The 26113-nt window shown below is 39.1% G+C and overlaps 1 protein-coding gene across 2 annotated transcripts in view; it reads right to left on the bottom strand.

Annotated features, from left to right (window-relative positions):
* Positions 1 to 459: 459 nt before the first annotated feature.
* Positions 460 to 26113, bottom strand: part of hipk3 (homeodomain interacting protein kinase 3) — a 44436-nt gene continuing 18782 nt past the window's right edge. The window contains exons 3-17 of one of the 2 annotated variants that reach the window (XM_015374109.1): positions 20478 to 20601; positions 15717 to 15836; positions 15278 to 15364; positions 14335 to 14519; positions 13847 to 14006; positions 12543 to 12666; positions 12324 to 12445; positions 10868 to 10992; positions 10475 to 10642; positions 10050 to 10379; positions 9820 to 9966; positions 9487 to 9731; positions 8112 to 8163; positions 7194 to 7327; positions 460 to 4731 (exon numbers count right to left, since the gene is read on the bottom strand). In XM_015374109.1, coding sequence (XP_015229595.1) covers positions 4223 to 4731; positions 7194 to 7327; positions 8112 to 8163; positions 9487 to 9731; positions 9820 to 9966; positions 10050 to 10379; positions 10475 to 10642; positions 10868 to 10992; positions 12324 to 12445; positions 12543 to 12666; positions 13847 to 14006; positions 14335 to 14519; positions 15278 to 15364; positions 15717 to 15836; positions 20478 to 20601 — 2632 coding nt within the window. In that variant the 3' untranslated portion in view covers positions 460 to 4222. The remainder of the gene's footprint in view (positions 4732 to 7193; positions 7328 to 8111; positions 8164 to 9486; positions 9732 to 9819; positions 9967 to 10049; positions 10380 to 10474; positions 10643 to 10867; positions 10993 to 12323; positions 12446 to 12542; positions 12667 to 13846; positions 14007 to 14334; positions 14520 to 15277; positions 15365 to 15716; positions 15837 to 20477; positions 20602 to 26113) is intronic. The other variant, XM_015374117.1, reaches the window with a different exon arrangement.

Here is a 26113-nt window from a genome sequence, read left to right on the forward strand (position 1 = left end):
TAGCACTAATGCGTCCGATTCATGCCTTATCATCATAAGATTTCTTTCCCGAAAGCGGCATTTCCATGTGATCAGCAAAACATACAGCCATGAAAAAAAAGCTCTTGAGAAATAAAGCTGTATCAGCATTATTGTTTAAATGTAGAAAAGGAGTTTCCATCCAGAGCACAAAATCAACACAACAAAATATAACAAAGAACTCCAGCTCCTTTGATTTTAAAAGATCTGTGTTATCAGTTGTGCTCTGGTTGCTCCAACTTAGCCCTGATCTGCATGCCAGAAGACAGAAGTGAAGCAAAGTGTGCATGTGATCATGCAAGGTGATGTAAAGCATGGAGATTATCTAAGAACACTTGGTGGTGCAATGAACGCACAATGGAAAGTATTGCATCTGCTGTTCAGCCAGAGTGACTATCTGAAAAATTGCTGCGCATCATATAATTCGACTGTGGGGTTTTATTAGCAGGCTGTGGTCACACAGAGGCTTCATCGCTCCTTTCTAATAGATCTGGAGTCAAAAGACTCTAAGATGAAGTCCTACTGGAAATGTTTGTTCCCTCCGTCTTTTCTCTAAAGCGGTTGCTACCTAAATAATCTTGGGATTCTCTGCCTTTTTTTTTTTTGTCTGTTTTTTTTCACGGTCTGGATCTCAAGGCACATGCACAGTGCTGCTTACACTGTCTCAGTTTCAATAAAGGACACGTAACAACGGCCACCGCCTAGCACTGACAAAAACACTTTGATACGAGTCACTCATAAAGGGGGAGCGATCTGAACGCAAGGCAGGTTAGAACGTCAAAGCGATATTCTAAGCAACATTAAACAGAGAAAACAGTTTGCTGTAAATACCTGGAATCGTTTTGACAAGAAGTAAAAGTTGTGAAAAACTGCTTTGGAGCAAAAAAACATTTTGGGGGGGGTAAAAATTTAAGTATCTTATCTCAATCAAATGTTTTCCAGGCCTCAATAGATGTGGAAGAGCTTAGTATGAAGTGGGTTAGTGTGACCGATGTGACTGAGACACGCTGTTCTTTTGTTGTTCTTGTTTGTGTTCTGGCATCTCACAGTGCTCCCACAACTCACTAAAAAGTGATACAAGGTGTTTGTGCAATGAGAAAGTTAAATCAGTCCTGCAAGCTACAGCGTCAGATGTGTACAGAACATTGATATGGAAACATACAAAACTTAAGTTACATCGATACATCGTTTATATGCAGTGACGAGCCCGAGAGGTTAATAAGGATAAAATACTGATGCTGAAAAAAACACGCACCCCGAATAACAACAAATGCAACTAATGTTCATCATCAGCAAGTACAGTAGTTACAGTGACACTCCAAATATGAACGAAACACAGAAATCAAAACCACTTCTAGTTCAGATAATTAGGGACCTATACAAAATGCTAAGTTTAAACTCAGAGCGAAATCACCTAATTTCACAGCTATTGAAGTGGCAATCATCATATAGCAGCTTATCTATGATACATTCAAGAAATGATACGACTCATTAATTGCCCAATAAGCTAGACAAAACATTTTTTTTTCGTGTTTTTTTTTTTTTTTTTAAATAGAACTTTTTTTTTTCTTTGAAACAAAACCTTGAAATACAACTACAGTATAACTGAGGTCTATGCAAACAGAATAGCTAAGAATAGCTACCTTGCTGAATAAACGAATTACAGTCTTTGGTGCTGCACGAGCGACTTCATTTGAAAAACAAAAGACAATAGCAAAGAGGGGGAAAAAAATGGACACACAACAGATTAGTCAACTGAGGACACATCCATGTGAAAATGTCAGGTTTCTGGAAGGTTAGCATGTAAAATCGAACATTGAAACTAAAATCAAGTACTTTATTGTAACATCTTTCAATTCAGTTTCAGCATTCAGCCTCCATTAGTTCCCCGTATCTTGACTAAGCATCACAAGTTCCCTCTACCAAGCTTAAACGTCTCAGTTTATATCAACATCTTCTGTGCATGGCTCTCTGCAACAGATTTGTTTTAGTCAAACTTGGTTCTTTCATCTTGAATTCCATTATTTTCAAATGAAATACTTTGTTTCTTAGCTTGGATGTAAGCTTGCGTTCATTCTGGCATTGGTAAATAACTTTACCGCTGTAGGATTGTTCAACTACCTCCTCTCTGAAAACTGTCTACATCAAGATCTCGTTAATCCTCAATGAACTATAGCTTTACCTAACGGAACCGAATGAACACATAGAAGCACAATCCTAGATGGACTGCTAAGCTTTATTTCAGGTTAATAGAACTCACTTGTGTAAAATTAGGAAAACTGAACGCAGGAAAAGGACTGAAGTTGCTTCAACAAAGTTTTAATCTAAGGGGAATCTGTCGGATTAGTTTTTTTGTTTTTTTTTTCCTTTTACATCTTGCTTAAAAAATTTTGGTTGCTTTTATTTCACTTTATTGGTACAGTAAAAAAATGCCACATTAAAAGTAGAATAAGTCTGAAATGATTAATCAAATCCTCATGTCTATATAATCACACATATCTGGCATTTTTGCAGGGATGTGTATTTTTGAGCCACTGTAAATCAACAAGGTAAATAAAACACACACACACACATATACATATATATACACATATATATATGTATATCTATATATATATGCCATTATCACACATATATATGTATCTATATCCTCCCTGACGGAATGTATAAAAGTAGTTGACACTGATAAGCATTAAGCCTTTAACAAATGGTATTAATGTAAAAGGGAAAAGTTAAGTTTGTCACACATGCATAAATGAGAGAATTGCACACAATTACCTCACACCTTAACAAGCATCTGTACTAAATATTCTAGCTCTATAATATATGTCATATATGTGTGTATATCAAACACTGCATGGTTTGCCCAGGCTAAGAATATTCCAAACCGTAAAATGAATTTGCATGTTCTGTTTTTTTTTTTAAACCTACCTAATCAAAGCCATGCCTGTCACACCTCTAAACATCTAAAAAAAACAAAGAAAACACAAATCAAATCAAAAAGACAATAAAAAAAACAAAAAAAACAAAAAGAAATATTCAACCAACGACTATTTAGATTGTATTGCAGTTTTTAAACAGTACAAATACTGTTAGTAGTAAGAGTTTCACTAAATAGAAAGTGATTATCAAATGTTAAGCAATACTCAGTACTTGCACTTTGTACACTAGTTCATTCGGAAACAGAGAGGGCAGAAAAAAAAATCTAATGTTTATCAGGAAACAGCAGGCATTCGCAACAGCAAAAGCATGCCGTTCTTCTTGAAAGAACAGAAAAAGGAACTCACTACACACTGAAATATACATAGACTCCGAAAAAAAGTAAGCACCGCTCTCCGCGATACATCACATCCATGCAGGCTATGCATGGAACATATACACATGTGCATATATATACTCACACATAGGATGCATCGACTGATTGGAATTTCAAGTGCTGCAGTCCAGTACATTAATATTCATGTATATAGTCATATATAAGTAGTAACATTAACAACCTCAAATATGTAAGGCACTATGGCTGGGGACAGTTATACAATGCAGCGAGTCTTGTGACACAAACGATAGGGGCAACGTCTATGCATCTTTCCGTTTACATTTTTGCTCATGCAAGACCACATGCAGCGTGAACGACCCTAGTTAAATCGGATAACTGACTTGACATTGCGACACCGAAAAGACACCGAAAAGGTACGAATACTTCAAACGCGGTACAACATACACCGTGGACAACATGTGCATCCGTCGATCTACAACTAGAGGCTCGGATGGCTTTACAAATATGGATGTGTCTTGCACACATAAGAAGGCAATGTAGAAAAATAGCTGGGACCGGGGGGTTTCTAACTATTCAACAACACCCCAATTATTTACCTGTCTTGAGGAGTATTCGTAGAAGATCCAATGCAAAGATATATCAAATGTGCAAAACACATTAAGTGTGACTTAAACTACTCATTCATTCTTTCATTCAGTCATTCATACATTATTTCCTTCTTTAATTTTTGCCAAATCATCTGCTCTGTTGGAAATCTTTTTTTTTCTCTTCTCTCTTTTTCATTTTAAAGCTCAAAGTTCAATTACAACCAAGTCTAAATGATTCAAAAAATAGCTTGTTTTCTCTGTGGTTGTGCCATGGTTTCTGTTTTTTTTTTTATCAGTGATGAAAACCATGTTTGTGGATTCAGATAGGCTGTTGCCCTGCTTAGCCCCCAGGTGGTAGGAACGCTATCATGGCCACGCTCAGATGTAGGGATACTGGTTCAGTTTGGTAGGGCTGAGGGGGAAACTGCCGTAAGCAGGCGAGGCGATGTAGGAGTGAGGGGGGAAAAGAGGTTTGAATTGGCTCTGTGGATGCAGGGTGGGGGAGGGCAGCAGCCGGGGGTTGATGCTCACTGCCACTTGGTGCACGATGCCTGCTGGGTGGGATATGCCATAGGTGGGCTGGAGGACAGGGCGGGAGGCACCAGGGGATGCCAGGAGGTGGGCCACGGGGGTCGCTGTAACAAGAGGACCAGACGACGGGTAGGACAGGAGGGTAGGCTGAGAATGCGGGTGCCCTCCAAGGTGGGGGTGGGGGCCCGTTACGTGGTTGGGGCTGCTGTGGGACAGTGTAAAGGTGTGGCCATGCATGGTGGGAGGGATGTAGGCCTGCGGTCGCCGGTTGGCAAAGTTCCCGTTCCATTCTTGGTGGCATGAAGGGAAATGCTGAACCTGAGGAAGAGAAGAAGAAATCTTAAATCTGGTGCAGATACTCTTGGCTTCTTCTGGTTTGTGAGCTGATGACCTGGTGATTTCCAATCCTACAAAAGCACTTTAAAAAACAACAAAAAAAACTACTTCATATTATAATACTTAATATGGTTTACAAAACAAGGAAATCATAAAGGCGTTATGTAGAACGAAGCAGGAACATTCTCATCAGATTATTTTGTCATTTTACAAATGATCAAATAAATGACGCTGATCTTATGATCTAATCTAAAGTTCTAAATTCTTTGCTGGACATAAATGTAACTTTTGTTTACCTTTAGGAAAGGTTTTTAGTTTAAGGTATAACTTTAAGGTTGATCTGTTGTCATCTAAATACCTTGGCGTGGACAGAAGGGAAGACTGCAGAAGTCGCATTTTGCAAAAAACAGAGAATTGAGAGTCCTTCCTATAATACCCAGAAGCGGTTCTGCCAGGCGCCCAGATATTTGTAACTACAGGTATTTTTTTCACCTTTTAAGCATTTAAAGAAAGCAAATGTTATAAAACGTTTGATCTGTACTTCAAAATGTATCAAGCAACCCTCACAGAGAGGCTCTAAGTGTTTCGTTTAGGAATCCACTGTTTGTTTGCTTAAAATCGATCACTATAGACATGTTTTATATGCATTTTTCCCATGGTTTTATATTTGTGTTTTCAGATTTAGCATATTATGCTATCATATTTATAATTAAGACTTTATGGTCCTATATCATGCTTTTTAAGCCCTCTGATGTCAGGTATAAGCATAAATATGAAAAAAAAATATGATCACCCTAGAGCTGCTGCACATAGTGACACTTTATTGTTGGCAATTAGACTGTTTTTTAAGGAGGCTGAACAAAGTCCGAGACATCTCATAGCCAGAAAAACATTTTAAATATTACCTAATAAAACAACAGTAGCTGTCACTGTGTGTGTTTTTAACACACCTCTTGCTGATTAGAGAAACTATGCATGTCTTTAACTGAACGGTGCGGCACGGCCAGGGTGGGAGCATCCTGCAGGAGGTAAGTGATCAAAGTTCTATATAAATGGACGATGGCTTCTGGTTTTTCTAGGACGGGGAGAGGCTGCTGCTACACTGCCTGGGCAGCAAATAGGTGTGAGCCTCCCATTGGATAGTTAGTGCATGGGTATGGCGTTTTAACACTGCCAAAAAGAAACGTGCATGGAATGCCAAATTGGAATGCCAACTCATCCCATGAGAGGGGAATGACAGCCCGTGTGAGAGTAAATGACAATCCACCCGAGCCCTCCTCTGAACTCCTCTGCTCGCTCGTGAAGAATTCTTCTGTTCAGGCGATTAGTATGCCGTTTTAACACTGCCAAAAGAACCCACGCGGGCACAAATCCCCATGCTTTACATGTGAGTGGTAATTAACCAATCACCAGGTTTTTGATGAAAAATAGTAAGAATTGTTAATTTTTTATGTATTTAAATCAGAAAAATGATCCAGATCAGAACTGATAAAGAGAAAATTGGTTGATCCTGATCTTTATCCAACTAATTCTTACCTCTCTACTATTTATGCCCTTAAAAATAAGGCAATGATGCTCTCCAGAGGGAATGTTTAGTCATTTGGAGTGAAGACATAGGAACAGCTACCTTGATGGATAAAGGTCTATTTACAGCACTAATCACCTACAGCACTGCCAGAAAAAAGAATCATTTGCAATTCAAATATTGCTTATCGCTGTTGATTACGCAAATGCTGTGACAACCACTCAAGTATCTTAAGAAGTCACCCTTAGTTACAAATTACTAGCTTCTTGTCACATCGAACACTCCCCCTAAAAAAAATTTAATGCCCTATCCAACACTGGTATAAATAGAGACGTACAATGAAAAAACTTAAGTTTTACTTCTGCCAGGATCCAAAGCTGCTTTTTGTGAGTGAGATTATGGGTTAATGTATCTTTGATCATGTGAAGAAAGGAGATAATGAGCTCATCATAACAAGACTTTAAATTACTCGTCTCTTCGCTTTTTCCTGGTGTTCTGTTTAGCAGTGACACCCTCCTGGAAGGGTTAGGCCCACTGCTGCTAACAGCTCCCTGTTCTCCTTTCTTTCAGTTATTGCTCTTTTTCATCCATGAGAATTAAAAACTGCCTATGAGTTTATCTTCTTGGAGTCTCTCCAAAATGAAGCTACAAAGGGAGCTACTACTGCCGTCAAGTTTTGCTTTTCTCTTACATTTAAAGTATAAGGAACTGCTTTATAGTCATCAGCATATTGGAAGCTAAGATCTGCGGCTACATGGTTGTACAGAAGAGATTGCTGTAACTGAATTGAAGCAATCAGCTGGGTTTTCCTGGCCAAAAAAACTTTGCACATATTTGATTACAAACTAAAAAAATTTTTTTTATTATAAAGAGCCAAAAAAACACATGCTGAACTTAATTCATCTGTCCATTTCCTCACCTGTCCAAAGCCAATAGGCTGCTGTTGCTGGGACTGGAACACGGTGGTGATTTTCTGCGGCCGGTTGAGTAGTGGTGTGGAGTGGTGATGCTGTCGCCCAGGAATGCCTCGCCCTTTGTAATGGCACAGAGACTCTAAGATTGAGAGATGTCATGTAACAGGAGACAGAGAGAGACAGAGATGGGGAACGCATGAATGTAGAAATATTCTTATTATTAGACTTGCTACGACAGGCAAACAGGACTTGAGCTGGAGCATATTTCTAACTGCAACAACTGCAAATGCACAGCATATCTGGGTACCCACATGGAAACATGTGCAGCTCTGTGGGCTTATCACAGATTTCTGCTGTGTGGGATCAGATCCAAAGCTTGAAACACAGATGGGTAAAAATAGAAATATGTGGAAGAGGAGGAGAGGTTTCCAACTAAGCTTGATCACAACTCTTATGGTGGGGTCAGATTATTTGCTATAAATAAGTCTTTCAGCTCTAAAATAGGAAGCTGTGCCCTTTTAAGTTGGCCATCAGTTAAAGGCAGTGAAGAGAGACGCCATCGACGTGAGAGCATTATGAGTCTGTACGGTCTTCTCCACTTTCTGAAGGCATCTAAAAAAACATTCCTCTGAAAATGTGTTGTAACTCGTGTCTACTAATCACAGCAGTTACAAAGCCCACAAAGATCATGCGTATCATGATATATATATATACATATAAATCCTGCTGAATGAATATCCTTTAAGACTATTTTGTTCAGAGCATTAAACATTTGGTGGTAATTACGCATGTATTATGCAGCTTTAGGAAACGCAGACCCAAACAGTTTCAGCAGATCTGAGATTTAGAGAAATCTAGACATCATGCAAGTGTTCACATCAGAAATCAAAGCAGATTCATCAGCACAGGGAACCCATAATCACCTGTGAGAACCTCTGTGGCCTACTAACACTGCGTAATCCCAGACCATGTGACCTGTGGAGCAGACAGCAGCAGTGTTGACCAGAACTTTGAGCTAGCATGACACATTTAAGCACTTGTTAGCTGTCTGGGAGGAGAACTCCATCAGGAATGACTTAGAACGTAAAAGGATTAATTTTGCCCATCATTGCATGTATCGCAAGCTTTAATTTATGACAGAGTGGGGTTATGTTTCTATCATAATAGACAGATCGCATCTGACAAATTAAAATTAAATTCAGTAGACATATATTTCATTGCCAGGGAGCAAAACAGAAACAGACATTGCCTTCTAAAATATATGGATTGTGACATAATAACAATTGAACTTTATTGATCTCACACTGGAGAAATTTACCTCTGCATTTAACTCATCCCCTTGGGGAGCATTGGGCTGCCATTGTGTGGCGCCCGGGGAGCAGTGTGGGGTTAAGGGTCTTGCTCAGAGACACAAAGTGCAGGCTTTGGGGATCAAACTGGGTGTGCAAACCTTTTCATAGCACAAGGGCACTGCTCTAACCCACTAGGACACTAGGCCATCTGCACATTTCTATTTTTGAAATTGTTTTTGCGCAACAAAAACTAAAATACATGGTCTTTAAGTTTATCGAGAAAAATATTTTTTAGTTGATTAGTTATTAGGTAGTTAGTTAGGGCTCCTCTGTTGCACAGTGGCTAGCATGTTTGCATTTTCTCCCTGTGCATGCTTGGGTTCTCTCCAGTTACTCCCACAGTCAAAAAAACACGACTGTTAGGTTAATTGGCTTCTTTAAATTCTCCTTAGCTGTGTGTGCATGAATGGTTGTTTGTCCTGTTTGTCTCTGTGTTGCCCTGCAATAGAACAACGACCTATCCAGGGTGTACCCGTAGGAGATAGCCACCAGCATCCTTAGCGACCCCAGCTGGGATAAAGTATGACAGAAAATGGATGGGTTGATGGATATTTATTAGTTAGAAGCAAAACCTTCTTTCTGTCTCAGCCGAATTTATCTGAAGGACTAAAACAGCGTATGGTGGGTAAACCATCTGAATACCATCTCACACAGTCCATACTGCATTTAAAATAAATCGTTTTGACAGCTACATCATTGTAGTGTAGGAAAACCCTCATTAGTAAAACACTGGCAGATTCCATCAGGAAAGACTTTCCCTCTATTATGCAGATGTTCTAGTAACAGTGTTGTTTCGAGAAATGGGAAGGCCTATATCCTTGAGGATAAGAATACTGATGCTGGTCTACAGTAAAGCAGAAAAAACACAATATATTCCCTTTCAAATGAACTATTACATATATAATATGAACATCTGATGGAGGAATTCATGGATTTCAATGTTTACCTGCATTTCCAGTTATTTCACTGTTGTTGTTCTGCACCCTCATTGGAGGCACGACCACAGTGCGGACTGTCGGCTTGCTGGGCTCAGTCACAGGGGCGATGCACGCCATACGCGGCTCACAGTTCTGGTTGCTGTCGGCGATGGAGCGCCGCTCTGTAAAGGGACTGCTGCTGTGGTCGGAGTTGTGCGAGGCAGGCGAGCTCTCCGCCGTGTCACAACCACACTCCTGCTCGTCATCTGACATGCTGGAACAGGTTGACGAGCCATTCAGATTCTGTTATATCCAAGAATAAATGCCCTGGTCTGGATGAGCATGATCAAAGAGTGGGTTACCTGTTGGGCTGTTTGCACGGGGAGTTGTTGGACTGGGCTGAAGTTGAAGAGCTGGTGCTGAGCGTACTGTCTGGACTGCTGAGGGAACAGACCCTCTCCATGCTGACAGTGCTCTGACATGCTTCACAATCTGCGCTGCCCTTACATCTGTGTTTGAAGACAGACGGAAAATTAAAGCCACAACTCATGGAACCAAAAAGTCGAGACTGAGTCCGATGCTCTGTACTTACTCCCCCATTGAGTGTCTCTGTGCATCCCCCTCTTCATCGCTGCTGATACTGATAACGCTAACAGTCGGACTGGCAAGGCCAGAGATCAACATTTCTTGCCGCTGTTCCTGTGAAACTGAGAGCTCCTCACAGTCTGGCTCCACTTTACAGCAGCTCTCCTCCTCATCCTCCTCCACCTGATCTACTCGCCCCTCTCCTACGGAGCGCACCTCTTCTTGACATCTAGCTCCCTCCTCCTCAATTTCCTCCACATTCTTTGCTGTGTCGGCCATCTTTGGGGACTGGCATGCCACAATTTGGATATTTGTGTTTTGGGAGGTGCTGCTACCCCTGCCAGACAAAGAGAAAACAGGTTGTCACTTTTCCCAAAGGTGCATCTTTTTATATCTTTTCAGAGATAAAAATAAAAAGAACCCATGAAGCACCTGTTCCCACACGGCTTTGCTCGCTTGTTGGCAGCTGGCTGTGGCCACACCACATGTGCGATACCTATGTTCACCGGCTGGTGGGTGGACATGGTCATTTGGTTGGTTAAGAATGGCTGAGGATGTGCAATCATGGAGCTGAAATGGGGACCATGGGGACGCACTTTCCTGCAAAATAAAAGGATGTACGTCAAAATTCTACCTGTCAAAGGATATGGAGTAACTTAGGGGGGAAATAAGGGAAATAACACAGCTTCAGTTCACTACATCCATTCCTGAAGCAACCCCAAGTAATAAAACATTAATAATTCAGCTATATCCTACATGACAACTGAAAATAAAAGTCTGTAAATCAAAGTAGAAGTAATCCTAAAATAGAAAGGAGTCTCTCACCCCCAGTCACTCAGTCTCTGTGTGCCAGTCACAGAGTCAGATGCCAGTGTGGTTGGTGGTGGGGGCACAGATGTAACCTGCTGCCAAGTGGGCACCAAGATCTGCTGCGCCCGACTCGACCAGGCCTGTCAGCACAGAGCAGAGAGGACAAATGAATGTACATGTTTGATCAGCTGTAGTTCCCCGCAGAACATTCCTGATTAAAAATGCTTTTCTGCAATTGGCTTCAGTAAAGAAATGAAATTGTTCTGTAAAATTCAAACATTATAGAGAATTGGTCCCACAGGAAAAAAGTTCTGTACCTCAATTAACAGTTTATTGTTGAGCCATTTACATTATTTACATGTAAACGACTGCGATACAAACTGCAGGTGTTTTTTTTTTCCATTCAAGTACCTTTTTACATTTTGTCCTATGACAAACAAAAAGTTTAATATATTCTTATGAATCTATGTAATAGACCAACACAAAGTAGCTCACAGCTGGGAATCATATTAAAATACATGCATATTTTTAACTTTTCCAAATAAACGTGTGAAACCTGTATATGGTTACAGCTAGTTGGAGAACATTAATGAAAGCTGACCCGGGTGATGGAGAGGGCACAGAAAACATGTTCCACAAATGTTTTTTTTTTGTTCAGATTGGACCAAATGCTTGAAAGGGGGAAGAACTAGCACTGCCTATAACCCTGAACAATGACATTAAAAGTTGTCTAAGAAAACATCATCCCCACAGTTAAACATGAGGGAAGCAGAATCATGCTTTTGGGATACCTTTCTTTATTTAGCTTCTCTGAGCAGATGGGCAAATGAATAGAGATTGATAAAGCAAAACTTTGGAGGAAATATATGTGCGAGTCCGAACTAAACCTGGGGTTAAGTTTCACCCTAAAAAGGGGTAATGACCTTGGACATACAGCTAAAGCTAAAGGGATCAATGGTTATCTATCATGGTGCTAAAGAACCACTGCTCTGCATGTTCTAGGTATTTGCTTGCTGACACACACCTGACTTAAATTAATCAGCCATCTGCAGCACATGGTGCCTGCTGAGGAGTCTGTCAGGTGTGCTGCAACAGAGAGACATCTAAAACATGCAAGGCAGTAGTAGTTGAGCAGCAGGATTGAGATCCACTGGTTTAGATCAAAGGATATACCAATGTTAGATGAGACCAAAATCTAGTTGAGATAATAATAAAACCTGCAAAGAACAGGCAAATGCCATTCTTAGGATTTGCACAGCTTGTAACAGGATACCTCAAATTATTTAAGGCTCTAACTGCAGCGAATGGTAACTCCACAAAGCTTTGACTCAGAGAAGCTGAACACATGGCAAATTTTCTAGATTCAACACTGAAAAAAAATTGAAATGAGGCATCACTTCAAAATGTTATAAAACAATAAAATACAATAAAATAATATTCCACATCAGTGTAAGTATCAGGATCCTCCTACCTGTGTGATGACTCCAGGTCTGATCTGTAAGGGCTGGATCGATGGCGCTTGAGTAACCAGAGGTACAGAAGCTTCCATACGGACGGGGTAGCCAGGTGGTTTAGCACTGTTAGAAGGGATACCTGAAGATACAATGCAGAGGATATTTCACCTTAATTTATTTAAATAAAAAAAGAAATCTTTAAAAAGTGAAATAAAGATTGACAGTCCATATCCTACCTGGTATTGTCGGGGGACACAGAATGAGAGCCTGCTGAAATGAGTCATTGCATCCAAACTGGGCACCGCCAGTCTGCAGCGGTATCCCAGGGTGCATCACTGACGGTGCGGGTGGAACTAACCCCTAAAGACAGGGTAAAATAACATGAATGCTTCTTGTCTGCCAGAAGGTGGCGACAGCTCTATGAACAGGGGTTATTTAACATTTAGGAGGAATGATAGAGAGTGAGTAGGACTTCAAATCCACACAATAAAGTCCGTTTTGACAAACTCAAATTGAAAAACAAGTGAAACTTTTTTTGAATCATTTTCTGTTGAGTTGCTGTCATGTCATATAAACCCGTTTTAAACCAAACTGATAAAATGACCACAGCTGACAGTCTTTACATGGGATTGATTTATCCAGGCCGGTCATTTTGGGTCAGACTTGTTTGTTGAACCTAGATACTTAACAGTAGAGCTAACAATGCTGAACAGAAACAGGTCAGACCCTTTAAATAGCGGAGCATGTGCTTCTGCCTCTCTGCTAACCCAGCTCCCGTGCCTGGGTATAATCACATTTAAAGGATAACGAGAACTAGGGCTATATTGTTCTGCTACTGCATGTAGCCCAGCCCCCCCACCATACACATGATAGTGAACACAAAGCAGCCTTTCAAATGGGTTATACTGCATCTGTCACCACCTTCTCCTGTGAACGTCTTCTCAGCAGTATTAGATACAGCTTTAATTGGAAGATATCAAATCTAATGTGTAATGCCTGAGAAAATCTCCTAATTATGTTAATATTTCCATTTATCCAGAGTTATCCTCGGCGTGATGACTACCAGGTAGAGAAACGGAGATGTTTAGTAGTATACAGATTTAAAACAGCTTTTTTTTTTTTTTTGGGGGGGGTGCTCTCTTCTTCTCAGCAACAACACTGATTTCTACTGTTGCCATGACCTCAGAAACATGACGTCATGTTGTTGCCATGACAGCAGTGCTAGGACGCAATAAGACCCACAAGTCAGCATACAAAATGGGCAATAAAAACAAGAAATCAGACTATTAGAACAAACCAAAGGAACAGAACACCAGGTGTCAGAATCTGTTATTCCACCATTTTGGTTTCCTGGAATTGTTTTTTTTTTATATCTACTGGAAAGAAAAAAATTACCTTCTGAGAACAAAGTCTGTTTAATTATTTGGTTTATTTGTTGGTCTGTCTGTGGGGTGATCTAATAAATGTTTTGCATGGGTATTTACACCTCAAATGTCTATGAAGATAATTGAAAGGTGCTTGTAAAATGTAACCAACTTACTTGGGTATGAACGGCTGGGATCTTACTGAAGGGGAGGTTGGCTGAGGCAGCAGTGGTTGTAGTTACAGGTCTGACGAAAGGACCTTTATTTCTGTTGACAGCTTCATATCCAGAGGATCGAGTCCAACAAACGTCCATGATGTGGAAACATGACTTCACACTGCAGACAGGAAAGTGGTGGGTGAAACGATCCTATTGATCAGCAGAGTGTCTTACAATGGAAAAACCATCTAGAAATAAGAATTAATTTCTTAAATTAAGTGTGTTTACCCTTAATTTGAGTAGGCAAATGCTATTAAAATAAGATTGAAATAAGACAATGTAATTGTTTTTTTTTTCCTATTTTACATGTAAATTGTCTTGTTCCTTTGGTAAAATGTCTCACTTTCCTCCTCAATTCAAGAAAATAATGCATTTATTTTAAGATAAAATTACTTAGTTAGATTTTAATTTTTTGCCATGTCAAATATGAGGCACCACAGACTCACTGGTTGCTGTGGGGGAAGTCAAGCAGGTGTTGCATCGTCACAAATGGGTGAACCAGAGCTTCGGCAGGGGCAATCCTCTCCTCCGCATCGATCAGCAGCATCTTTTTCAGTAGGCTCACGAACTCCCGGCGGTCTGCCTTCTCCGCTAACAAGTCACAACCTTCCAGATTCATCATCAAGTTCACCTGCAGTATAAAGGGTGGTCATTAAAAAAAACAAAAATAAAAAATGTGGAGATGCATTTCTAAGTATTTTTTCCCAACTTTAGGAAACCACCAATTCTCTGTTGATTCTAGTATCTATTATAGAACTGGAAGTCAGAAATCATGCTCCAACTTTAAACAGAATAATTATTTAAGCTTTCAGGCTGCAGTAAGAGTAAAGAGCAGAAGTGACGTTACAGACTGTGTGAAAAGAGGAACTTCACTTTTTACAATTTCATAAAACCTAGAAGAAATTAATTCTAAATATTTAATTTTGGAACTACTTTAGCATAAAATGAGGTCAGCGCAGCTCATATTCCAAGGACAGCAGTTTCTGTGTATTCCCAAGAGAAAACAAAAACCCTGTCTTTACTACAAGATCGTTTAAAGGCTGCCAGTAATTCAAAATCCACATTTAAAAAATAAAATATAGAAAACTCAAAGGGATACAAAAGATAAGACATCACATATTATTATATTGGATTAGATTATTATTATATTATATAATCCTTTAAGATAAATGGTAGATTATGAGGAATGTTATACAGATCTAGGGTTAGTTCCCTTTTTTAATTGAAGTAAACACACCTGAAGTTAACGCTATAAACTTTAGCCTAGAATATCCCAGGGAAAATAATCCAAATGTTTAGTTCATAGTTTTGCTTTCAAAGCTGTATCATCTATAGTTCTCTTATTTTCTATATTTCTATATATATTTCCATCCAAACAGCTCAACATACATGCGCTATGTCATCCAAACAGCTGAAGATGTACTTCCTGGCTTCCTTTGATTTCATCCCCGTCTCCGCCTCGTGCTCATCTGTTGACTGGGGAACAAGAAAGCATTCAGTGAAGACAAGACAGAAATGTGGTGAAGCACTTCCTGACTATCCTGCTGACAAAGACTGAGCTGCTCATGTCTCTATGAGGATCAACTATATTAACACAAGATTAATAACAAATGTTTTCTTAAATAAATGTATGTTTCACTTGTATTTTGATGCCATCCTTTCTTATTCTGATGGAGCTGAAAGTACCATTTGCCAACAGTAAGGGGAGTAAAAGGAGTTCAGGTTTGACTTGTGATATTCATCTTTATCTGGACACTTTAAGCAAAATTAGGATTATGTGGATTTGACTAGGAAATTATATTTTTCCATGTTTCTGCAGCCTCCTCACCTTCAGTCTCCATGCTGCATAAGGTGAGTCTGACTCTTTGCAAAAGAACCGTGCTGTCTTCGTCCCCGTATTCAGCAAATGTTCGCCTGGCAAACCTTGTGTCTGCGAGATGTAGCGAATCTACAGGACATAGACAAGACAGGTGTAAAAAAAATATGCAAAAGAAAAAAAAAACATTTCACAAGAAAAGAACCCACAAATTGCCTGGTGTCTATCGTTTTTTTTTTTTTGTCAAAGATTCCCTACATCATCTAATCCACAGTGACATCCTTCTTTAAGTCCTTTCGGGTTACTTTAAATGGAGGCCCTTCTACTCTGAAAAACCTTTTCTGCAATAAAAACAAAAACCCATCACTGTGCCACAGCTTGTGCCAATAATAACTAAAAATGTCAGGTAAACTCTGATATCAAGGTTGCAACAGTCTGAGTGCTTCCCAGGGCAACGGCAGATAGCAGTCAGATGCTGTGGTGTAAGAATGTCACAGATTTTTGAGATGAGTGGCGAGAAGCCCGGCTGACGTCAATCACGCCTAAGTGTAGAGAACAACAATCATTAGAGATTCAACACAGCTTTTAAGTAAAGAGACCCACTTAGAGAAGGATGGTTTTGATGGTTTCACATGTTTGAAACCTAAAGCGTGTATCCTAACATAGGGTTTTAAACATATTTCATAAAAATAAAAACTTTTTTCCTTATTAAAAATGTTTTTTTACTCTTTTTTAGTATTGATTCAATAAAAGAATTGATACTAAGATGTGTTTTATTGTGAGTGGAACAGTGGGCTTGCTACAAACTATTGGGTCAACATCCCTTACACGTTCAGGAACTTTAACTGAACATAAAGAAGGTTTTAATACGTCTTTAATGCAGTGCTGATCCTCCTATTTGCAGCTAAAGCAGTTTTAACATTTATGTAAAAACTGTCGAAAAAGTTTAGGAGTAAGTTTGTGGGATCTTATGTCTGTTGTTCCAGGGGAGTATCTATGAGGTGGAAGCTTGATATTGGATGTGAATGTCTGTCTCAGCTCTAAGATACTGGGGCTGCACAATATTAGAAAAACATGTGATAATGTTGATGATAAGTTTATGGCCTAAAATGAATAATCCAGACTTTGTTTATGTTATTGGATAGTCATAAAGAATAGACAATCCAATAACTGGAGGGAAATAATAAATCCTCTAATAATTTTTTCTTTATTTATTCATGTAGGGGATTAAACCATTGAGATGAACCTCCTCATTTTCTAGGGGGTTGAAAAACCATCATTAAGGTATTGTTGAACGTTTTAGATCCATAGGGGTTTACCGCCATACCAAGCTATTCATATGGATCAGGGCAGCCCTAAAATGTGCTTTTTGATAGACTGATAGGATAATGAAAATTCCTAAAAATCCAATGAACAGCAACACTGCAAGGTTTCTGTTTTTTGCAAACTCCCCCACTTATTTTTTTCAATTATTTTCCAGGAGATGTGAAATTAAGCTTAAATGTAACTTCCTGTATCAAATATTGATTTCTCTCTTCATTCTGTGCATGTTTTCTCCCATACTGTTTACATTTGATCATTTTCACTGCTAAGCTGCAACTCAGTCACTGTCTTAAAGCTGTATAAAACAAAATTTCATTTTTGATACACTCCGTGTATACAAAATGACAATAGAGTTTGTCTATGTCTAAGTCATTTAAATAAATAAAAAAAAATCCTTTCTATAATGCAGGATATCTTCACAAAGCAAACGAACAGCTCCAATGGCGACAAAAGAGCGATAGTTTCTTGTGGAGGGAAATTCTTGCAAGAGTTTTTCCTCGAAGGCCTTATTTGCTCAGAAAGATCACAGTTCAGTTAGATCCTGATGCTGGGCTTCAATCTTCCAAAACAGCTATCTGTTTGGCCTGGACTGCTGCAAATAAGACAGTGAGTACAGTCTTTACTTTATGACTTCACATATAGCACTGCTGTAATACATGCATTTCAAAGTATTTCCTCAGCACCTTTTATATACCTGCAATCCAACTCATTCATCACATGTAATGTCATGAAAACAGTTTCCAAAGAGGATCATTCAATCTTCTATGGCCTTTACACTTCTAGCCCCAGCTAACCTAAATAATAGTTGTGCCAAAGACTAAAGAAAAGATTAGCTGCCACAACCACATCGCTTGCAGTTTATCTTTTAAAGCTACCAGACAAGAATCTCTACACAATCATAGATGTCGTCATGTCGAAGAAACAAGAAGCCTTGTAAAGTATAAGATAGTTTGATTATGGGATGAGGTAAGAGGAGGAGGAGCGAGAGCTATAAATACAATATGCTGTGTGAGATGAAACAAGACCCGGGAATGAAAGATAAGAAGAAAGGGGGAAGACGGCAGTGGGAACATGAGTTACAGCCAAATCATCCGCTGACCCTAAGATGACACTTCATACCAGCACGCAGCTGCTTAGCAAATTAAAAGAGGGAATTCTTCAACGGTTCACAAAAAACCATGCTGATGGCAGACATTAACGCAAAAGGTGGGTTGTTGAAATGAGGGCAAGGGAGACTACGAGGGGCATAATGGCTTGGATTAAATGCATTTTGAATGAACTCCTTATGTCACTGTTTAATGTTATTAATTTGATGATGTGTAACATTATATGACAAAAATTAAAGCTGTTCTGGTTTTTTTTTACTGAAATCTTTTGGACATTTCTTTCTCAAAAGCCTAGGATCTATCTGAACGTGCATAAAGGTTTGAGTTTATGTAACCATTAAACTCCTCGGTGGCTCAGACTGGCCATTCTGTCTACATTTCCACAACCATTTAGTGAAGCCAGCTCCATAACAGCAGGCAGGTCTGAGCAATGGAGGGCAGGATTAGAACATTTCAACAAAAAAGAAGCTCAACCAAACTAACTCTGGAGCTTAAATACTCTCCCATTTTAGGCTTTGATCTCTGTCTAATAAACTAACACATTCCTTTCTCTCACTTCTATTACATTTCACAGTCACTACCTTTAACAGTTGTTATATATTCAATATATGTATATATATATTTGTTTTTAGCGTACACCACTTTTTTTCAGACAGTCCCGTTTTAAAGTGAGAAGCCCCCCCCCCCGAGATATTTCTAAAGCAGCTTTGGCGACAGACTGACTTGTTCTTACAAAAACAGATTAATCATCTTTAGACTTTTGTCACACTGTGCTCAAGTCGAATCTCTTTTCGAAGATGTTGAGTTATCTCCACTGTTGCAGTTCTATGGAGGCTGAAAATTGATGCCGGGGGCATAAAAATACATCGCTATGAGTGCAGTGTCATAATATAGGATGCTGCTAGGGAGAGAAGAGGATCTAACTGAGACTCTATTGGCAGGTTGTGAGTCTACTGGGCTCTGCAGCAGGGGGGGAAAGCCGCTCAACATAAGCCCTGATCTGTCTGGTCCAAGGAGGATACCATCAGGGTTCCACCGAGAGGAAAAGGGGGGTTAAAGCTACCAGTAGACATACCATCATTCACAATCACAAGAATGTGCGCTTCTGCTCACTGTGACACCAGCTGACGCCATCCTTTAGGTCGGTACGTCACCAAGAAATATGTTCACATGGGGACATGTTTTCCCTACTGTAGGTCCCATTAGCAGAGTATCTTCATCTCTTTATTAATCTATTACTATGTTTGTTTAACAATCATTTATTTAACACAAACATCACAGTCTTAGTGTTACTAGAATTCAAAACACACAAACACTATGACTAGTTTATTTTTGTTTCAAGCTGAAGGACTCTGCTCGCAACTCTACTGATAATAATGACCTTTAAAAACTATTTCAATGGTAACATTCTCTTTGGGAAACATAGCAGATGTATTCAAGAACATCATTAGTACTATTTACAGGACTTAAAGACGGAAAAATGGCATAAAAAAGCTGCGTTAACACTAAGCCGAGGAGAATAAGAGAATTTTTCTTAGTAGGTAAAGAAAAGAGATAAATAAGTAGAAAAAATGAGAAGATGCGCATTGGAAGGAAAGTCCGCTGAAAAACATTATAGTGCAGGAGGAAAACAGAATCCAAAGAGACTGAGTCATTAAAAGATGGATTGAAGGAGGGAAGGGAAGCTGCATGAGTCATTTAACAACACAGGCTCTGTGCAGGGAGGACAATAAAGCCGGGCATACACTGGGCGATATTTTCAATCGTTGCACGCAGCTCCAGCTCAGATTGCACGACGATACCGCAGGGTTTAACAGTTCACAGCTCAGTATGTGTGTTCTTATACTGTGCGGCCCGATGCTCTGATGCGATCTACTTGCTCACACTGTACGTCCAAAAACCACTTGGGGACTGAGCTCCGAGAGATGGCGCTGGTTAGACTCGTCAATCTGGGAGAAAAAGAAAAGGAACTCCCTTGTATGCACATGTGCAATGCTCGAGGTTCTGGTAATTTGGCTTGTAGTTTTGCTTCAACAGCAGGATTTGCTCAAGAACACCGTACGACGGCCGACTGAATTTCAAACATGTCTGATTTTCTCCCGACCTTACGATTCATGATAGGGAGGTGGTCGTGAGAGGCTGATCGCCCCTCATTACCCCCTGTATACTACAAGACGCAGGACGCACAAGGAGGCTGAAACTCAGGCTGATCGAAAAATTCTCACACAACTGGAGAATCGTCCCGAAAAGGGCAAAGAATCATACAGTCTGTGCCTGGCTTAACTAAACTCCTGACAATTCTGTTGGCTGATGAAAGGTAAGAGATGAGAAGGAATTTGTTTACCTGGTCATACTCCAGGGCTCCGGGGTACAGAGGCCAGCCGAGAAAAAGCTCCGCTATCACACATCCTAGGGACCACATGTCTATGGCTTCACAAAACGGCAATCCCAAAATGATCTCTGGTGCCCTGTGGAACAAATAAAACACACAACTTAGCCCAAAGTAGCCCAGAAACAGAATGAAGTTAGATTATGAAATGTCAATCATTGCATATATACATGTCAAAAACCCCCATGACGACATTTTACTGAATTTCTTAACCCTTCGTCTATAGAAATGTGACTGAAGCATCAGTCTACTGTAATTAAAATCTTCTCACAAAAGCAGGAATTATATTTAACGATTAAAACACAAAATAATATTTTATTTCTAACAAATTAATTAATTAAGTAACTGTATATGTACAAATTAGGCATTTTCTATTTGCACAAATAACAGCTGTCCAATTAGGCTGTGAGATTCCCGATGACGTCTGCTTTGATGGGATTGTCGTCCATGTGTAACAGAACTAAACGACCCATAAGCCAGTGTTGAGTGTATGACGGAGCCAAGTGGCAGCCTGCTGTGGCAGTAGGCAAGCAGGTCAATCACAGTGGGATCAAAACAGGCAGGCCTCCCTATCTGTCTAGTCTTACAAAACGGAAACAAAATAAGAATTTTTTCTAATGTGAAGCCTGCTTTAAGCGTCAGGGTTATTATTATATTCATTGACAGGAATTACTAATGAAAGAAGGAGACTATTGGTAGCAGTAGGATAATTGTGCTAAGTACAACAAGCCTCACAAAAACCACCACGAAATTTAAATTAAATTTAGATGTAATATTTTCCATATTTCCTGAACCATCTGATGCTAAAGTCCATTTATTTCTGGACACCTCAAAGGACATTATTCTTCCTATACCATGTTCACTTCTGGAAGAAGTAAATCATTTATCAATTTATACATGAATGTTTTACGTTTTTCACAAGAAATGGCTGAGTGGACTATTTGATATCTCTTGTTGTGATACATTGCACAAAAAATAACCGTGTTTGGCCCCAGAGCCTGCAGCACAGTCAGCTGCAGCTGTGATATAACCAGCATAATAGTTTACAACAATCCGGCCATTTGACTAGAACTTTTTTATAGCTGTCCTGCAATACTATTTAACCCTGCAGCCAGACAAAATTGAGGATTTACCCAGACCATGGTATAAGATAAATGTCCCTTCTGTTCAGCAGATAAACATGACGGAGCCTCAGAAACCAGCTACCAGCATGAAACAATCCAGAGGACAGAAATAATCTAAAATATGATGCAGGAACTTCTGTAACATCCTGTGTTTTCTGTTCCCCAAAAGCTTCGCATACCAACAAAGAAAATCCTGCTTTCATGTTGACCATCTAAAGAGCCTAAAGGGATTCAGGACATACCTCCTCCATGACGTCTCTGGGGCCATATGGGGCTAAAGCATGCAGGGCATGGACAGCAACAGCTAGTCTGAGGCTAAATTGGGTTTTAGATCATTTTATTATCCAACAGAGGCAAATGAGAGCAACAGTTGGCATGCAACAGCCAACCCTTCTTTAGGAAAAGCAATTACTGAGTTATGCCAAGCATTTGAAAGAAAGCATGGTTTAAAAAAGGAAAATAACATGTTTTGAGGACAATCTTGTGATTTCAATTTTTTTTTAATGACTGTCCGGCTTGAGGTTACAGTGTTTTAATTTTTTACTACATAATAAAACGAACATGCAGTGTTTTTGTGGATACAACAGCCATTTTAAATACACTAAGGATTAAATTCTTTATCACTAATGGACAATTGATCTTGATAGAACTGATCCTAATTCCATTACAGCCTCAGAATAAATTATTTTCCTACTTTGGCAGATTGTACTTTCTTCTTCTGCTGTCACCAAAAAAATACTTTAAATGTCAGTCAACCTTTGAAATTGGGCTTTTAATTTGTTAACTGCTTAACTGTTTTGTAAATGTAGTGAGGGCTAAAAAGGGGCCTAGTGTTTATGCTTTGTTAAGACTTACATTAAAAACGGGAAGAATAACAACATATTAAAAATAGACTAGAGCTGATATTATATTTATTTTATAGGAATACTTGTCTTCCATTAAAACCTTCAGTGAATTTATCTTACTCTTTTGTTATTTCACTGCTTAGTATTGAATGGTTATAAAGCGAATGGGTTGATAATAACTTCTGGGAATCCGTTAACATATAGTATTAAAGGAGAGCTGCTGAGCTTTTTTCGAGAAAATATACTGGATATATTGGAACAACAGATGTTTTGTAATCAGTTCCAAACACTCAATGATTGCATTTCCATTTAAGGCACTTCCTCACTGGAAGATCATGTCAGACTGAGAAAAAAAATCCACAAACGCCTTTATTCTATACCCAGCTTAATCTTTCTTTCCTTTCATTTCTTTTCATATCTTCTCCAAGGTTAATGCGTTGAACTAGTGCAACTCTAAAACCAAAATGAAGCAAAAACAACATAAAAAAAACAGTACATTTGTTGTACAGCCTAAAGAGAAAAGTGGATGTTACCATGGTTGCAAGGCTTCATCCAGATCAACTCGAGTAAGGCCTTGTCACCCTCTTTTTAAAGCAAACCTGTTTTTTTCTACGAATTTGACGTAAAACATCAGGAGCCAATGAATGGCAGAGAAACAGAAGCCTTGTGATGTTTCCACTAAGTGTAAAAAGCAGACAGTAGGCGGATGGGCAAATGTGCCACGTTTTGCTGCGGAGCAAGAAAAAAAGGAGAACACCAGTTTGGCTTCAACAAAGTAAAGAAATCTGTTTTATGAACTAACTTGATTCCTGGAAACAACATCTAAAGGAGGAGTAATTCAAACAAACCATTAAAGACTTGATGACTCCTACCATAAACAGGTGGCTTAAATCGAACACAGTCTGTATGTTACAGTCAGGCTAATTCTGACCCTTTAGAGCAGTAAATGATGCATCATATCAGATCTTATGTCTATTACTCCACCGGTTGGCAATGAATAAGCACAAAACATTAGCTTTTAACAATGTTACTTGATCCTCATAATCACAGAAGACCAATTACTGTTCCATCGTGTTGTGTAAAAGATGCTTTTAGCGTCAATTAACTGATTTCAAATACAAAAAAGGATACACTTAAAAATACTGTAAAAGTCAGCAGTAAACACAGATCAAGGCCATAGTCCTCGTCTTTACTCAGATCTCAAGCGTGACACCAAAACAAAACCAGAACGGACAGAGCCAGCAGTAGCATGCTTAAATTTTTCTAAGCAAAAAAAAAAGGTAGATTAAAAAAACTCCCTGGAGATCCATAATCTCTCTTGCTCAGTTAAGTTTGCATCAAACTGCTGCTACCCTATGAACAGAATCCCCTTTCGACCGCCCTGTTATAACATGTTAGGCAATAAGTTGCTTGTGAAGCAGAGCAAATGGGACTATACATATGGGCTGACATTGTAAGTAATATTAACGAGTTTGCTCAACTATCCTGATAACCTGTCTGAGTATGGACAAGTTCTCAGACATGTCTGCAGGCATCAGTCTGCCTTTCTATGGCCATTATTAATGCATCTATATCCACTTAATGCTAATAATTGCTTTGAAATAGCAAGAGGTCGGCTCTCAGGTGAATTATATCGAGCTTGTTGAAAATCTAAGCCAACAAACTTAATCTATACAGATTTCTACTCATTTCCAAACATCTTAGTTAGCATTAGCAGCCATGTTAGAGGGCATTATCATTTTTTTATTCATACCCATTATAACAAAGTCCAGAAATAGCGCTGCAACCCAACTTATTGTGTCCTCAAAGGGAGGCAGAGCGTAAACTGACCACAAAACAGCAAACATGGCTGACCACACCTTCAATCAAAGAAGATCAGTGTCTATAAGGGAAACTGAGAACCACAGAAACTCAGCGGAGTCCAGACAAAAGTAGAGTTCTAAGCTCAGTCGCAAAGAGAAAGAAACAATATGGCTGCTCAATAATGAGACAACAGAGGCTTAAAGCATGCTTCTTCCAGGAACTGTAATTCCACACACTCTCAGGGCATCCTGCATTATTAAGTGGAACCCAAGGCAGCCGTGCAAACGGAGGAAGAGGCACATGCGCTCTGACCTGCCCATACTATAGATAACAGACACAAAACCTGAGTCACGTTTTACAGATTTAAGCAGGCAGAGTATCAACATGCAGCCATGATTTACTTTTCCAGTTATGGTATAAATACTGTTCTTGTGTTTGGATGGTTCATGCAACTAAAACCTGAAGGATTATTTTAAAATTCTATCAGTAAGGGCAAACTAAAGTGGAAAGAAGTGAGAACAGGTTTAATTATTTGCTTTGCTTAAAGCCCGATGGAACTTTATCAGGCAGGGGAACAAAGCTGCGAGTTATCAACTTTGAATTCATGTTATATCTGATGTTTAGCGAACAAAGACAATCATTAAAATTTAAATATATAAGCTTTCATGAATTGAACACTTCAAAGTCAAGGAGCTGGCCATTGTCACAACAAATACACAAACTTTATCTTATAAACAATAAAGCTGTAATGTATAGATAGCAAAAGGTTTGATATAATACCCGAGTGCTGCTTCCTTTTTTTTTGTCTTCACGACCACATTTAAAGGGTGTGCAGAAAAGATTAGCTTTTACTGTAATAGTATTAGCTACAAATTTTGCAAGAAAGAGGACATTAAAGTCTTTATTTAGATCATATTAGTTAATTTTTAACAAAAATAACATCTATCTAGAAGTTCTTATTAGCCATGCAGGTTTAATAATTAAACAACTTCAATCCAATTTCTTTTACAGCCTTAATACACCCTTGTTATTATGTCTTTTGCTGCAGGAGAACAGTCGAATGATATGCATAAAACTTCAATACTTCCACAACACCAACAGAGACACCAGTAGGTGGAATGGGGAAGTAGGGCAGATGTTTGTCTTGGACATGTGACATCCATTGGGTGCACAAAGCAATAAAAGAGTAATAAAATTTATAACAAGCATGTAAACACACAATCAAAGTCTCAGTCAAGGATTTGTTACATCTCAATTCAAGGTTTTGAACTACATGCCAGAGCATAAAATCAATCAGACAAGCAGAGAGCAGTAAACCGTTCAGAAAAGGATTGTTTTCCATAAAGAACCAAAAACATGAAACCATTCTGTGAAACTATCTCAGACATAATTTGCAAAGAAGAGCCGTGAAAGTTTCAGACTGAATACTTGCACATATTCCAATTGAAAGCTTTCATATCTAGTTGAATGTGCTTGTGTTGTAGATACAGGTTTGTTATGAAAACAAATCTGAAAGCATGAGGATGTAGAGATTGCTCCACAGATTAGCAGATTAGTGTGGTTATCAGTTGGCATGTGTAAGTATCAAATGAATATGTTTCACTTAGTGAACTGTGGAACTGAAATAACTTTTAAATCACTATTCTGATTTAACAAACATGACTTTTTACACACACACTGTTGCTTTGCAACAAGGAGGTCCTGTGTTCGAATCGCAGAGGTCCCTTTCTGCATAGAGTTTGCATGTTCTCCCATGTTATCCTGGGTCCTCTCTGGGTACTCCTGCTTCCTCTCACAGCCCAAAACAGATTAAATGGTC

Source organism: Cyprinodon variegatus, unplaced genomic scaffold (genome assembly GCF_000732505.1).
Source record: "Cyprinodon variegatus isolate N-32 unplaced genomic scaffold, C_variegatus-1.0 Scaffold5, whole genome shotgun sequence".
Lineage (NCBI taxonomy): Eukaryota > Metazoa > Chordata > Actinopteri > Cyprinodontiformes > Cyprinodontidae > Cyprinodon > Cyprinodon variegatus.